The sequence below is a fragment of the Chelonia mydas genome, chromosome 3 (assembly GCF_015237465.2).
Source record: "Chelonia mydas isolate rCheMyd1 chromosome 3, rCheMyd1.pri.v2, whole genome shotgun sequence".
Classification (NCBI taxonomy): Eukaryota; Metazoa; Chordata; order Testudines; family Cheloniidae; genus Chelonia; species Chelonia mydas.
In genome coordinates, this window is record NC_057851.1 from 40,667,679 (window position 1) to 40,683,267 (window position 15,589).

The 15,589-nt window shown below is 35.5% G+C and overlaps 1 protein-coding gene across 1 annotated transcript in view; it reads right to left on the reverse strand.

Annotated features, from left to right (window-relative positions):
• CSMD1 (CUB and Sushi multiple domains 1) overlaps positions 1-15,589 on the reverse strand; it is a 1,979,019-nt gene that overhangs the window by 336,980 nt on the left and 1,626,450 nt on the right. The window contains exons 28-30 of the mRNA XM_037894193.2: positions 15,419-15,557; positions 11,393-11,580; positions 5,639-5,833 (exon numbers count right to left, since the gene is read on the reverse strand). Coding sequence (XP_037750121.1) covers positions 5,639-5,833; positions 11,393-11,580; positions 15,419-15,557 — 522 coding nt within the window. The remainder of the gene's footprint in view (positions 1-5,638; positions 5,834-11,392; positions 11,581-15,418; positions 15,558-15,589) is intronic.

Below are 15,589 nucleotides of genomic sequence, written 5' to 3' on the forward strand. Positions count from 1 at the left end.
TTATGGAGGATGTAAATAATGAAAAAGACAGGTCCCTGGTTGATAGCTTAATAAGCTGAAAATACCTAAACAATATGCAATTGAATTCACCTAAATGTAAGGTCATACATCTAGGAACAGATAATGTACTCCATGCATACAGGATGGGGGACATTTTTCATGGGAAGAGTGATTCTGAAAAAGACTTGGGGGTCCTGGTGGGTGGATAATCAGCTGAACATAGCTCCCACTGCAATGCTGTGGCTCAAAGACCTAATGTAATATTTAGATTGATAAACAGAGGAATGCCTAGTAGGAGGAGGGAGATATATTTAGCACTGGTGTGATTGCTACTGGAATACTGTGTCCAGTTATGGTGTACATATTTGAAGAAGGATGTTGATAAATTGGAAAGGGTTTAGAGAAGAGCTACAAGAATTAATAAAGGATTGGAAGGCATGCCTTACAGTAAGAGACTCTAGGACCTGAATCTGTTTAGTTTATCAAAGAGAAGGTTAAGGGATGTCTTGATCACAGTCTATAAGTACTTATCTGGGAAACAAAAATTTAAATTGAACAAAGAAAAATATAACAAGAACTAAATGAAATGAAGAAATGCTCTAGTTCAAGAAAAGCCATTGCACTTGAAACAGGAACTAATACTGTTAAATAATATGGCCTGTGCTATGCAGTAAGTCAGACTAGACAATCACAATGCTCCCTACTGGTTTTAAAATCTATGAAACTTTAAAAACTTTAAAAACTCCTCAAAAGTATTTGGGAGTCTAACTTTCAATGAAATCAATTGGAGTTATGTGCCTACGTACTGTTTAGGATCTGAGCCTAAACAGCCAATTCATAAAATGGTGATAATTGCCTTTCCCTACTTCACAGGGTATTATGAGAATAAATGCATTAATGATTGTGAGGCACTCACATATTAGTTTGATTGGTAGTTTCTCTAGCAAATCTTAGACACTAATATGTATGGTTAGGAAAGATCTTTCCTTGCATTTTCACATTTTAAGACCTATCAAACATATACACAAGTGCCCATAAGTCCATATTTTAGTCCCTCTTAAAGACCGAGTTCTGCCATACTGCTTACAATAAATCTAATTAGCTCATACTAAAATTTCTTGTTCCATTTCTCTATGAGCTCCTTAGAAAAGAATTATCTCTTCTTGAAAGTGTAGAAAGCATGAAGCACTTGATTAGCATGGCGATAAAGAAACATTAAAATAAATTAATAGTTATGAATTGAATGAGTGTAGAAACAGTGTAAGTGAGAGGAGAATCAGGCCCACAGACATCAAAGGGCAAAAATCTTCACATTGTCACATGGAATATTCATTGTGTAACCTCCCATTAAAGTCAATGAGAGTCAGAAACATAGAAATTGCAACACTGGATCAGACCCATGGTCCATTTAATCCAGTATCTTGTCTCTGACAGCAACCAGCAGAAGAAGCTTGAGAGGAAGATATAAGACACACCACAGTAGGCCGATGTAGGAATGTCTCATTCTAAGCATTTGTACTTAGTGATTGGTTAAACCATGAAGCACAAGGTTTTATTTGCCCTTAAATATTCTTTTGTAGAATTAGCTATTATAATGATAGATATTTTCATCATTCATATAAAAGGCTTTTTGAATCTTGTTAAGTACTTGGCTTCAATGACATCCTTTGGCAAGGAGTTCTATGGTCTAATTTTGCACTGTTGGGTGAAAAAAGTATTTCCTTTTCTCAGTTTTGAATTTGCTACATATAAATTTCATTGAATGTTCTCCCGGTGGTGTTCCAAGACAGGAAGTACAGCCGCTCCCAATCTACTTTCTCTATAACATACGTACAGCTGAGTGAAAACTGGAATTTACATTCCACAAGAAGTTTCAATCTTTTAACTTTTTTTTGTCCCCACTGGGACAAAGCTGCATTTTCAACATTTTTTACAGGATGAAATGTTAAAAAAAAAATTGTGTTTGAAAATGGCAAAATATTTAGTTTGGGCATTTTCAATCAATATATTTCAATATTTCTGAATGTGAATATTTTGTTTCAGTTTTTGTTTGTTTGTTTGTTTGTTTCAGTTTGTTGAACTGCCCCAAATGCTTTGTTTTGGAGTCAATTCAACATTAAACTTCATTTTCCTATTGTGGTGCATTGTCTCATGGGAACTGTAGGTCCCAGATATCATGCCCCCATTCTCCTTTATGGGCCAGGCTCAATGACCAGAATACTTCTCTCATTATGAATCTGAAGCCATGTGATTACTACATGGCCAGAGGGGAAGCTGCTTTGCATCATGGTAGATATAGTCAAGCCAAGTATCCCAACCCAAAGAGAGAATGAGGGCCTAAAGTACAACTCTCATTAGGCAATGTGCCACTATAGGGAAATGTAGTTTAATGTTAAAGTGACTCAACATGAAATATTTTGGGTCAGTTCAACAAACCAAAATATTTTGATTCAGAGACCTCTCTTTGAAAATATTTTGTTTTGGTTTTCTTGATGGAAAATTGAAAAAAAAAAATTCTATTTTGAAGAAACTGCATTTTCCACAGAAAATCATTCAGATGGAAAATTCACAACCAGCTCTAAGTAGTTAAAGCTCTGTACAGCGCTGAAAATGCCTGAAAAACAAGCTTTTGCTGAAATACAGACAGAAGTCCTGTATTTTTCCAGGGAATATGTATAGAATAGACTGCAACTTTTTCACACTGCCCTGCCAATGTACCACAACCTGATTGAAAAAGGATTGGTAGGTGGAGGTTTTTAAGTCTCTGCGGCTATTCTCAGTTTCTTTGTTTAGATGCAAATAAGGATGCTAATTAATGTCCCCCTGAGGGTAAATTTGTAGAGCCATTAGGATATAGAGTGAAACCACACACTCATTTCAGGTAGGTGACTGAACAGCCAAAAGTAAGGATATCAAGAAGAAAAAAATTGGATTATTTCATCATTATGTTTGGCTGAAGATGAACTAGGGACCTTAAGATGAAATATTTCATGTTACCCCAAGCTATTCAGTCTTCCATAAATATACTCTGTGAGTTTCCTAGAAAAGTTCTAAAGTGATATGAAGTTTTGTATATCAGTGAACTTGGTATTAGAATAATAGAATCATAGGACTGAAAGGGACCTCAAGAGGTCTTCTAGTCCAGTTCCCTGCACTCAAGGCAGGACTAAGTATTATCTAGACCATCCCTGACAAGTGTTTGTATAACCTGCTCTTAAAAATCTCCTATGATGGAGATTCCACAACCTCCCTAAGCAATTTATTCTATGGCTTATCTATCTCATCAGGAAGTTTTTTCCTAATATTCTTCTTAAACCTCCTTGGCTGCAATTTAAGCCCACTGCTTCTTGTCTGCATAACTGATTGTTCCTTCCTAAGTGGAGTACTTTGCATTTGTCCTTATTGAATGTGTTCCTATTTACTTCAGACCATTTCTCCAGTTTGTCCAGATCATTTTGAATTTTAATCCAATGCTCTAAAGCTCTTGCGATCCCTCCCAGCTTGGTATTGTCCATAAACTTTATAAGTATACTCTCTATGCCATTATCTAAATAATTGATGAAGATATTGAACAGAACCAGAACTAGACCTGATATCTTTATTGTATAACATTACATTAAAAATGGTGTCTAAGTCCACAGTGGCACCAGTGCAGGTAAAAAAGCACATAGCAAAATCCACCTTTGTATATGAGAAACATCACAATTAAAATAAACATTGAAAATTAATGCAACTTGATGTTAATAGGGTGATAACAGGATATAAAACATTTCAATTCTTGGTTACTGCTTCAGCACCAGTTCAGAATAGCACAATACAGCATTGCTGAGAAAGCCTACAAAAAAGCACAAACTAGAGATGAGTATGGTACAAACCCTTAAATGGAAAAAAGTAGAATGAATAAATGATTTGTCAATCTGTAAATGTACAGGATAGAGATCACCAACTAATTTCACAGAAACAATAAGAGCCAATAGCTGGAAACAACATGTATTATTATTATTACTTACTATTAACAACAATAATAAATAATAATTTGTATCAGTCATGACTTAGGACTAGTGTGCTAAACACTCTAGAAACACATATCAAGGTGTTTGACTTGGTACTACATGACATTTTGATTATAAATGCAAGGATAATATAAACTTAACATGGCACACACTAAATGGATAGGTTTCAAAATTGCCTAGGGGGTTGCGGAATTGTATAAGGGTGATCATCATCAGTTGGTGTTGGTCCTGCTTTGAGGAGGGGATTGGACTAGATGACCTCTTGAGGTCTCTTCCAACCCTAATATTCTATGATTCTATGATCATCAAGCAGGTGTGTTTCCAGTGGAGTCCTGCAGGGCCAGGGTTGTTGGCCCTATGCCATTTAACATTTTTATCCATGACCTGGAAGAAAATGCAAAATCTTCACTGAAAAGTTTGCACAGGACATAGAAATTGGAGGAGTGGTAAATAATAAAGAGGACAGGTCACTGATTTAGTTTGATCTGGATTGCTTGGTAAACTACAGTAAGGAAACAAACAGCTACATGTAAATCTATACATACTGACAGGCTGGGGACTGCAACCCAAGGAAGTAGTAACTCTCAAAAATATTTGGGGGTCATGGTGGATAATCAGCTTAACATGAGCTTTCAGTGTGATCCTGTAGCCAAAAGAGCTAGTGCAAACTTGGGAGGGGAATTTAGAGGAGGTGTAGAAAGGTTATTTTATCTCTATAGTTGGCACTGGTGAGGCCATTGCTAGAATACTGTGTCCTGTTCTGGTGCCCACAGTTCAAGAAGGATGTAGATACATTGGAAAGGGATTCAAAGAAGAGCCTTGGTAATGATTAAAGGATTTTTTAAAAAAAGTATGCCTTATAGTGAAAAACTCAAAGAGCTCAATCTATTTATCTTAACAACGAGAAGGTTAAGGGGTGACTAGATCTATAAGTATCTACGTAGGGAACATATATTTAGTTATGGGCTCTTCAATATAGCAGAGAAAGGTATAACATGATGCAAAGGCTGGAAGTTGAAACTAGACAAATTCAGACTTGAAATAAGTATACTTTTTTTAATGTTGAGAGTAATTAATCGCTGAAACAATTTACCAAGGGTTGTGATGGATTCTCCATCATGGACAATTTTTAAATTAAGGTTGGATATTTTTCTAAAAGGTATGCTATAGAAATTATTTTGGGGAAGTTCTATGGATTGTGTTATATAGGAGATTGTACCAGATGGTCCCTTCTGGCCTTGGAATCCATCAACAAAAAGATTGTCCCTGTCCCAGGGGTCTGCCAATCTAAGAATAACACAACAGACAATAGATGGATACAACAAACAGTATAAGAGGAACACAAGGAAACAGTGAGATAATCCATGTCATTAGAGCTTGACAGCTGTTGCTGTTAATTTGAAAATAATAAATGGTCTCTGTCTAGTATAACACCCAGTGGACATCTATACAGAATACAAAATCATCTATTCCATAATACACATATGGAAATTTGTGGGATCTCATACACTAATGTGTAGTAATTATTGGCAAAGGCTGAGTGTTTTGACCTCTAGGATTTAAAAAAAGTCTCTGAATCTGTTAACTTTATACAAAAGTGGAACACTATCAGATATAATACATACCATTACAAGATGGCAATACTCTGTTCCATGCTGGTTTTCCATCAACACCAATCACACACATTATAGTTGAAGGATCAATAATCTTATATCCAGAATCACACTGATAAGTAATAGTCGACCCAAGTTTGAAGTCTGTTCCAATTCTAGTCCCGTTCATTATGCTTCCAGGGTCAAAACAAGCTTCCCGTGGTTTTTCTGTTAAAATGGATTATAAATAAAACAACAGTGATCTCAATACAATATACGTACTAAAATACGTATTTAACAATTTGCAGTTTTAAAATTAGATTAATGTTTCCATCTTGTAATTAGAATACATTTTTCTTACTGTTAAATATTGCTAGGAGGTCATTGATGCTTGCCTAAGCTTATCTGTCTGGACAAGAAAATTACACCTACATCATTTAGTAAGATATTAAGAAAATCTGCAAGCCACAGCCATAAGCTCCATAAAGATGAGCATCAGGCACCACCAAAGTAATTGACTTAATGTACTTTCCCGACAAACTCACACACACACACACACATGCATCATACATCATTTGAAAGCTTAATATGTCTACTTTATGATGAAGTATGATGGGGAAGTGTTAAGTGGCGCTATTACAATAGAAACGGGGATAAACAATGACACCAGCAACAAGTGGCCACTGAAATATTTGCATTTGTTTCTCTTAGTTTAATGAGTATGTATTATTTCAAGATATAAAAATTGATTTTTTGGTAAACTCAAAGCATATGTTGAACACACTGGATTTGTTGCCAGCCATCATTTGTATTACAGCCATGCTATCTCTGATGTACACTGTGGTTTCTTTATCACACGCTCTTAGCTCATGGTTTCTTTTAGCTTAAGCTTCCAGCTGATGCTCTAATTCAGCTTTGTCAGTTCTTCCCATTGTTCCATCAGCATGGAAGAGGGACATAGGCACAGGTCCTATTATGTGACTAAGAACAGCTGCCATTGAAACCATCGTCTCTAAATCTTGCTAAGGACAGGGCTTGCAGAAAACAAATTGTGGACTGACAGTTGCTGTGATTGGCCCTCCCTTGCAAGATTTAAATTTGGTCTTCTTGATCATGTCAGCAAATGTTTTGATGCCAGATTTCTTGACTGGGCTGAAGATGCTATATGTCCCATCAGAATCAAGTTCGTCTCTTACAAATCTCTCCATTTGTTCTTCTCTAGCGTCTTCTATTTTCAGCAGACTCTTGTACATCTGGTGTTACTTGCAGTCCAGTAAATCTGTTGATAAGCATATCTGCATGTGATTCAGGGTCAAATGGGTTTGTCATATGATTGATGACATGATTGGAAAGAGTTGTAACATGCTCTTCAGACCTCTTCAGTGCAGAGGCAAGATCTTGTTCATGGACTTTGTCTTCATTACTTGTTAGATCACTTCTTTTTTCTGAGTGTTTTGTATATTCATAATATGAAGCTGTATACTGTCATCTCTAGCACTAATATTGACCTATTCATAAGTATCCCTGAATTAAAAAGTTATTTTCTAGAATATTTCAAAGGCTAGTACTGCATGCGTAGGCAATTATAAATAAAAAACCTTTTGCCAGGCAGACTAGATGCTACATTGCTTATACAAAAGCTTACAAATGGAGAAGCATTACATTAGGAATTCACATACATTTATATCTATCGACTATACAGTAAAAACTATTGGCACGTTACCTACTGCTATTGGTGCGCAATCTTCAGTGAGAGACTCATCTGATCAGTAAATTCCAGTTGAAAATATAGAAAACAATTACCATCACTTGTGAGATACTTTGACAATTAAAAAAATGCAATGTGAAAACATTTCATGTTAATATATTGTTAATATTGTTAACAACGTTAATATTCGCCATTTCTGTCACATGCTAAACAGGTTAAACACTTATGGGGGAAAAAATTTTCCCACACAAAACCAGTAAAAATCTTTTAATATATTGTTGTTTGGTAGCTTTGGCCAATGAACACCACATTCAGGTGTTGAAATTAACTTAAATAGTAAAAACCATAACCATAATCATGTTGCAGTGTTTCTGGAACTGTGCAGAAAATTACACTATACCATTGTTTCGCCTCTCCTATATCTTATGTCACCACTTCACAGCTCCACATCATACATCCTCTAAAATTGCATAACATATGCTTTCAAATGATATATTATGTTGGTCTGTATGGAGTTGGTATATTAAATTGCAAAAATATGGCCCTTTTTGGAAATTGCTGTACAACTAATATTTTCCCTGTTCTTCGGTGATCAAATGGACTACAGAGTAGCTGTGTGAGTTCAACACAGTCACACAGAACAGAAGAACATGGTAATTTACAGGATCCTCAGTTTTACATCAACCTTTTTACTAAAGATCACAGACTATTCAGTGATTTCCCAATACTCAATACAGAAAGATAACAAACTATAACAGAATAGCATGAATTTAGAACCACCTTCAATTTGGTTATCTTCAGATGTAAAGGAAACTAATAGTAGTCTGAATGAAATGATAACAAAATTAAAAAGTAAATAGTTATAGTAGTAATCAGTATTAAATTTTACAATACCATAGGACTACCAAAGTATACGCTGGGCAACTCATTGCCAGAGCAGCTAATTATTTGTATGAAAGAGTTACATATTTTTGTAAAAACAACGAGGAGTCCTTGTGGCACCTTAGAGACTAACAAATTTATTTGGGCATAAGCTTTCGTGGGCAATAACCCACTTCATCAGATGCATGGAGTGAAAAATACGGTAAACAGGTATAAACATATAGCACATGAAAAGATGGGAGTTGCCTTAGCAAGTTGGGGGTCAGTGCTAAATAGTTGTCAACTGTTGGGAATGGGCCACATCCACCCTAATTGAATTGGCCTCATTAGCACTGACCCTAACTGATACAGACTAACACGGCTACCCCTCTGAAACCTGTATTGCTCTAAGATAGTTGGCTAACTTCACAAGGGAGAGTTAGATGTTACAATGCCTAACTTTAATGTACCCCTCCACTGGAATTCCCCTACTGGAATTCAGAACCTAGAGTTTGGCACCCAAGTTCCTCATGTATTGTATAGGGAAAGTTAGGTATTTAAGAAAGGGATTCAAAGAAGCCAACACACTGATCAGGAAGCCACCTAAGTTATCCAGTAGGAAATACTAAAGAGAGGAGTGTGCCTACACCCCGTTGTGCCTCCTTCCACTTGGCATTCACAGCCATGAACCCTCTTCTGGAGTTAGGCATTTAAGCCACATCAGCCCTTCTTCACAAAGAAAAGGATGACAAAATAGTGGTGGTGCTAACCACACCCCCCCCCCCCTTATGGAAGGGAATTTAGGCGCCCACAGGTTAGGTGGCAGCTGAGCGCTGGCTTTATGAATGCTAGTGAAGGTTAAATGTTCAATTTAGGCACCTAAAGGAGTAGTTAGGCACCTAAATCACCCATGTGAATCTAGCTTAGTACAAATACTACAAAATGACTTGCATGAAATCCTGGGTCCACTGAAGTCAATGGGAGTTTTGTCATTTTCTTCAGTGGGGCCAGGATTTTACCCACTATATTTAAGACATTAAGAGCTAATGAAAACTAGCAAAATAATAAATAAATAAACAAACAAGCAAGCAAGCAGGACACTGAATTTCATAGGAGTCCACAGCCACGAAATCCCCCAGGTATTGGACAGATTATCAGCTACTATGCTGGAACAAATTGTTAACCAATCTAACATACTAATGTGTCAAGTTTAAATAATTCTTTAAGGATTAATAGGCAATATTAGTTCTGATGTTTAATTCATTGATTGATTAATAATTTGCATTATTAAGATATGACCTTATTTCAAGAATGTGGTTGAGATGATTTTTAAGTAGCATAATTTTATGGTTAGAAGGCATTTTGCAGTTAATTAAATGAAAGCACTGTATTAGATACATATTACAGTGGATAAAAATGTTATACTTTTTCTGTTATAATTAGGTATGACAACTTTTTGGCAGGCAACATAATTACATTAATGGAGGTGCAAATATTATATAACATGGTTATCTTTTACTGTATTTTCTTTCTGTTGTTTTTCTGAATATTATAATACTCCGCAAAATCTGCTTGTTTATGAAGTAATGTCTACCCTGGGCTGAATAACTTCAAGATGGATAGCAGAAATGTTTATAGAAAATATACACTAACGCCTTTGGTTTTGGAATGTATTGTTACAGTATATGGTTATTACCAAGTTAACAGGACATGCAATCCAGTGATTAATTATTATTATACACACATTTTCAGGTAGTTTAGATTTAACAATTTACCTTTCAGCTGTTTGATAGCCCATTTTTCTTTGTTTATTTGTATTCAATATTTCAAGAACATTTTGTTATTTGATATGTATACGTTTATAATATAAAACCTATTATATATGATATAATTATATAACTTAGTTATGCATTTCTCACACACACACACACACACAAGTAGAGAAGGAAGAGGGAAAGTTGGGAATTCTTATGTCATTTCCTTTGTGCAACCTTTCCCTCCTTACTATTCAGCAATATATTCCTTACTATTTCCTACATAAAATAAATATTTGTGTTTCAAATTCAGTTCAGAAGAGATAGGCCAGGATTCCCTGTACAAACAATGTAAACACAAATATATCACAGTTATTCTGGGGACAGGAGTCTAGCTGGCCTGAAGGGGAAAAGGTGAAGAAAGAAGATAGTTAATAAATGAGAATAAGGGTTTAAGTGGGTTGACAATTCATGTACTTTTGGTTTTGCTTGTTTCTCATTTTCTTTTCTTTCACACAGAGTTTGGAGTTTTTCTTCAATTGACTGGAGTGGGAAGCTGAGGCAGTATCTTTGAGGCTGAAAGCTTGAAAGTTCTGAGCACAGATGCCAATTTAAGCAGAGAAATAGCTGCTCATTTGAGAAGAAAATGTTGTATATTCACAGGATGGTTATTGAGAAATAACCAAAAAGTCATTATATAAATCCTTGTACTCTGGCTAATAATGACTGCCAGGCAAATTACAAGGATTCACATACTCTATGGTTATTCTGAAATAGCCATACAATGTGTACGTACACCATGCTGCAAATCACCCACAACTAAAGTGTAGAGAAAAAAAATGCATTGGAATGTATCAGTAAATGTACAACATACCTGTATTCTAATTGGGTGAGACAATTCCATTTCAGTAGAACACTTTCTAAATAACATTGGCTATTTTTTTTTTATTTGCACCATTTCTCCTTCCTTTTAGAAAATGAGAGTGTGCAGGGATGTCAAAATCAGAGCAGAAAAATTGCCTTTTTATGTACCTCATCATTTAAAAAGGCTTTTTTTAAACATAAATTGAAACAAAAAATTATAAACTTATAATTATAACTTATAATAAAATTATAAAATTATAAACTTGTATCTTTGAATGAATCAAATATTATTTAAAATAGCATTTTCTACATTGTTTTCACACTGAACATTTTCACAGGGCTGATATAAAGTGATATACCACCAACATAAGACTGTCATCAACTAATCACACAACACCAATATGTTAAAAGATAAAAGAGTAACAAAAAACATTATTTATTATGTATAGCTTAACTTTTAAATATATTTATATGCATTCACACAACAATTACAAACATATGAAAAATAAGTGTATTATGCGTATAAATATAGTTTTAATTAATCCTAATTTGAGACACTTTCCTTCTGTGTGTTGACACATATTATGTTAACAACAGTACCTTTGTATTCAATGGCGAATCCTGACATGCCAACAGAAGCATCACTGCGGAATGCTAGAAATAGACTGTTAGCACTGCTCTCTATTCTTTCAGGTGCCTGGGAGCCTTGAAAACTGCCAATTAGAGGACTGTTAGAATCTTCCCCTTCATAAATATGTAGAAAATCATAACTGGGCTCCATATTGAAACTGAAATAAAGGAAAAGAGAATGATATTGTCTCTATTTTTTGAGAATTTTTGAGAAATTATTTACTACTTTAATGCTGTGGCTGCCTTTTCTTTTTTAAAAAACATGTTTTCATCTGCAGAAATAAAGGAGTCTTTAAAGTATATCCCACAATCCAAACACAACATGCCTTGTAAACATTAATTGATCAATGTCTAATTTAAACCAAACTGCCCTGATGTGAAGAGCTCCCAACACTGTAACTTATTTTTGTTGGTACACACTTAGATTAAACTGTAGCATTTACCGTAGTTTAAACCATTAACTGTAAAATTTTAGAATTTAATTTAGGGAGAGTTTCTTAGTGAATACCACACTAGACTGAAACGTGGGAGACCTAGGTTCTATGCCCAGTTCTGCCACTGGTCTGCTGGGTGACTTTGGGCAAGTCACTTCTCCTCTGTGCCTCAGTTTCGCCATCTATAAAATGGGCAAATGTTACTGATCTCCTTTGTAAAGTGCTTTGTGATCTATGAACTCTATGTAAGAGCTAGGTATTTTTATTATTGAATTATAATCAATGCATTATTAATATGTGTATTGTAGGGTCTACAATGTATTACAGGAAGGGGAACAACACATTTATATCGTTGTACAAGTCAATTAGATTCAATGAAGGCAGTACAGCAGAAGGGGATCCTTAAGAGAGACTTAAACATGGACTAGGCAGTGGCCTTGAGATCAATTCAGAGAGGCTATATGGATGAAGGCACAAAGATGATAACGTGAGAACCTTATAAAGAGATGGACAGATGCTGAAAAATTGCTGCAGTGGAGAAGGTCCAAGAGCTACATGAAGCTCAACAATGAAAGACAAGTAGGCAGGGGGGTTGTGGGTTTTGCTTTCTTTTCTTCCTAATCACCTTCTGGATACAAAGCCATAAATAAATATTTTGTTGTCTCTGTTATAAGTGTTGCAGTTACATTTTCTTCTTTTTTTTCTTCTCTGATTATGATTATTGTTATTATTTAGGGAGTGCTATTACTCTACATAGGGACCTTTCCAAGACATATAAGAAGACAGTGGACTGGGTCCTTGGCTGTGACTAAGAAGTGAACAACACAGGCTCTTGTAAGGGCTTGTTACCTGGTGGACCAATGTGCACAAGGAAGGTTTCATTTCTAAAGCACATCAACATGTTGTGTACTAACTGGCCCACATAGCTCTGCTGCTGCACAATAATGCACACTGGGGAACTTTTAGTTCACATCAACAGAGTCTACATGGGCCAGTTAGTACACCACATGGTGTTCTTTAGAATTAAAACTCATCTAGTGCACACTGCCACACTGTGTACACAAGACTTAGGTTATTTCACCTGCCAATTGCCTCAAGAAGATGAAATGGCAGACAAGAATGTCTTAGGCCTTGTCTTCACTGTGGAAACAAAGGTGTTTTCTTAATTTATAACTAACTCAAGTTAAATTCCTAATGAAAATAAGGCTGTTTGCAGTTTTCACACAAGATCGCAGGTCAAATTAAAATTAAAAAGGCTGCCCTATAGTAAAAAATACACCTTTTTTCATAGTGAAGAAAAAGCATCAATATAGAGGTATCCTGGCCTTGTCTCCTATACTAGCAATAGGGATGCAAGTGGCAAGAGAGTCTCTATGCTAGTTGAACACCAATGGATAATACTTCTTATAGTGGGATGATCTCCCTAAGGCTGGGTATTACCAGCTTTACTGCCAGATTGCCCCAGTGGCAAAACACAGTGGAGGGCTTAGTCCAAGGTCTAACTCCAATACATTACACAAATCAATGTTTAATACAAGGAAGTTGGACTGTCCATGAGAGTAACATACAGTAAGACATCTGCATGAAAGAATTTGGTTCCAAGGAAGGATCTAGGGAAGTCGGGGGGCAGCTGACATAGGCAAAGTGGGAATCTATTCCAAGTGTAGTGGTGAAGCATAAAAAAGCATGAAGTCAATAAAGACCTCTTCAAATTTTTTGGTCTTTTTTATCAATCCAACTATAGTGCATGTCAAAGAGATCTACATATTTAACACCTTATAACATTTTAGTTGAAAAACAATTGCACATGTGCAGTAATCATTTTAACAAAACATGAAACAGAAATAGCCAAAAACTGTTGAAGATTCCTTGTTCTTATACCTAGGCATTTTCACCAGCCCATTCAGTTTTTGTTTTTGCAGAAAACAGCATTATCAGACATATAAATGTGGCTTTTACTCAAGATTTGCTTTTCCAACACATCCCAAGAAGGACAAATATGTTCGTAACAGAGGCTGTCATGTTAAAATACTCTTTATACCATTCCTTTCTTGTACCAAACTGCTCCCTTGTTACCACCCTTGCAACATACAGAGAGAACTTCCCACAAAGCTGAAACTATTGTATGTTAGTCACCCAGCCTACAAAACATCTTGGGCCAGATGTTGCCCACTCTTCAACTGGGGAACTCTTGTAGAAATCAATGGGAATTCTGCTCATAGAAAAAAATGTATGATACAGCAAGTTATCTTTTCATCGGAATAAAAACAATGTATCTGCCCTATGGAATGTTTGAATTGACCCTACGAATGTGATTACTATGGTGGCTTCTACTAGGTAATCAATGCTGTATTCCTCCCATAAATATCAGTGGATGGAATGAAATGTCAATGCCAAAGCAATTGATATGTAAAGAACAATTGTTAAAAACAGCAACACTAAAATGTAATCAGAGAACATTTGTTATTGTTAAATATATTAAGGGGATTAAAGTAAATGAGAAGAGATGTAATCATCCAGAAGCATAAAGGCATTTAAATATTTTAAAATGAATAAGCCTCAATTCAGTTCAATGAAATTTTTCAAATGAGCACAGGGAGGAGCCTCTGCAAGGATTTTATATCTTGTAGAACACGCTAGTAATACAAACTATGACCAATTGTGAAAAAGGTAGATGTCTTCATGTATAAAAGCTCACTACTTCAGACATGCAGACTATGTGATACTAAACTAGCCCACAGCATAACAGGCAACTACCGCATTCTGCACCCCGGCCTGCAAGACCCAACTCCCGCTGACGTCAATGGGAGCTGAGCATTCTCAGCACTTTATCAGTGATCCAGAATTGCAAACAATGAAATCCAATAAATGCAAGAGTGACACCTTCGTTTAAAAAGATCCTTCCAGACAAACTTAAAGTTGGGTCTAAACATATTAGATTGGAACTACATCTACTAGATGTTACACAATAAGAATACATTTTCAGAATAATCATCTTTGCTTATTAAGTGACCATTATTACATAAAGTTAAAGTATTTCTCTGAAGGGTTAATTCAATTTAATAACTTAGTGAACCCTACCTTCACAGTTCTGGCAAATGATTCATATTTTCATGATAATACACTATTTAATATTAGCCTGAAGACTTCACCAGACATTAAATGATATACAGATGAATTAGGTATCACACAATGCGGACATTGCATTAATATGACAATGAAATACATGTATTTCAAACACTCTGGAAGTATTATTCCCCATTAATATAGAGCTATCCCACTCAAATGGTCAATGGTGTGACATATGATACAAATTAAATGTTTTTTTTAAAGCATTATACCCAACACATCACATATGGTTTTTTGCTGCTTACACATTGGGCACCAAAAAAATGCTATAAAGCTAAATATTTTGTTTCTTTCATATTATTCTGAAGCAATTAGGTATTAGATACATGCTGTAGGGCTTAGGAAATGTAATTGGGAATTCTATGTAGTGATCAATTATATAATTTTTAATTTAAAAACCTGGTACACAAAGGTGTTTTTCTAGAAATGGTACCTTTTGAATATCAAGGCAATGACAAAGTCAGGGTTTACTTTTATTCTCCAGTCACATTCCTTCCCAGGAGGATATGGCTGTGGGTAGTTAGGTGATAAAATAACACCTGCTGGACCTGTAAGGTTTCCTCCACATGCAGCTGTCAATACAAAAAGGAAAAAGAAAGCAGTT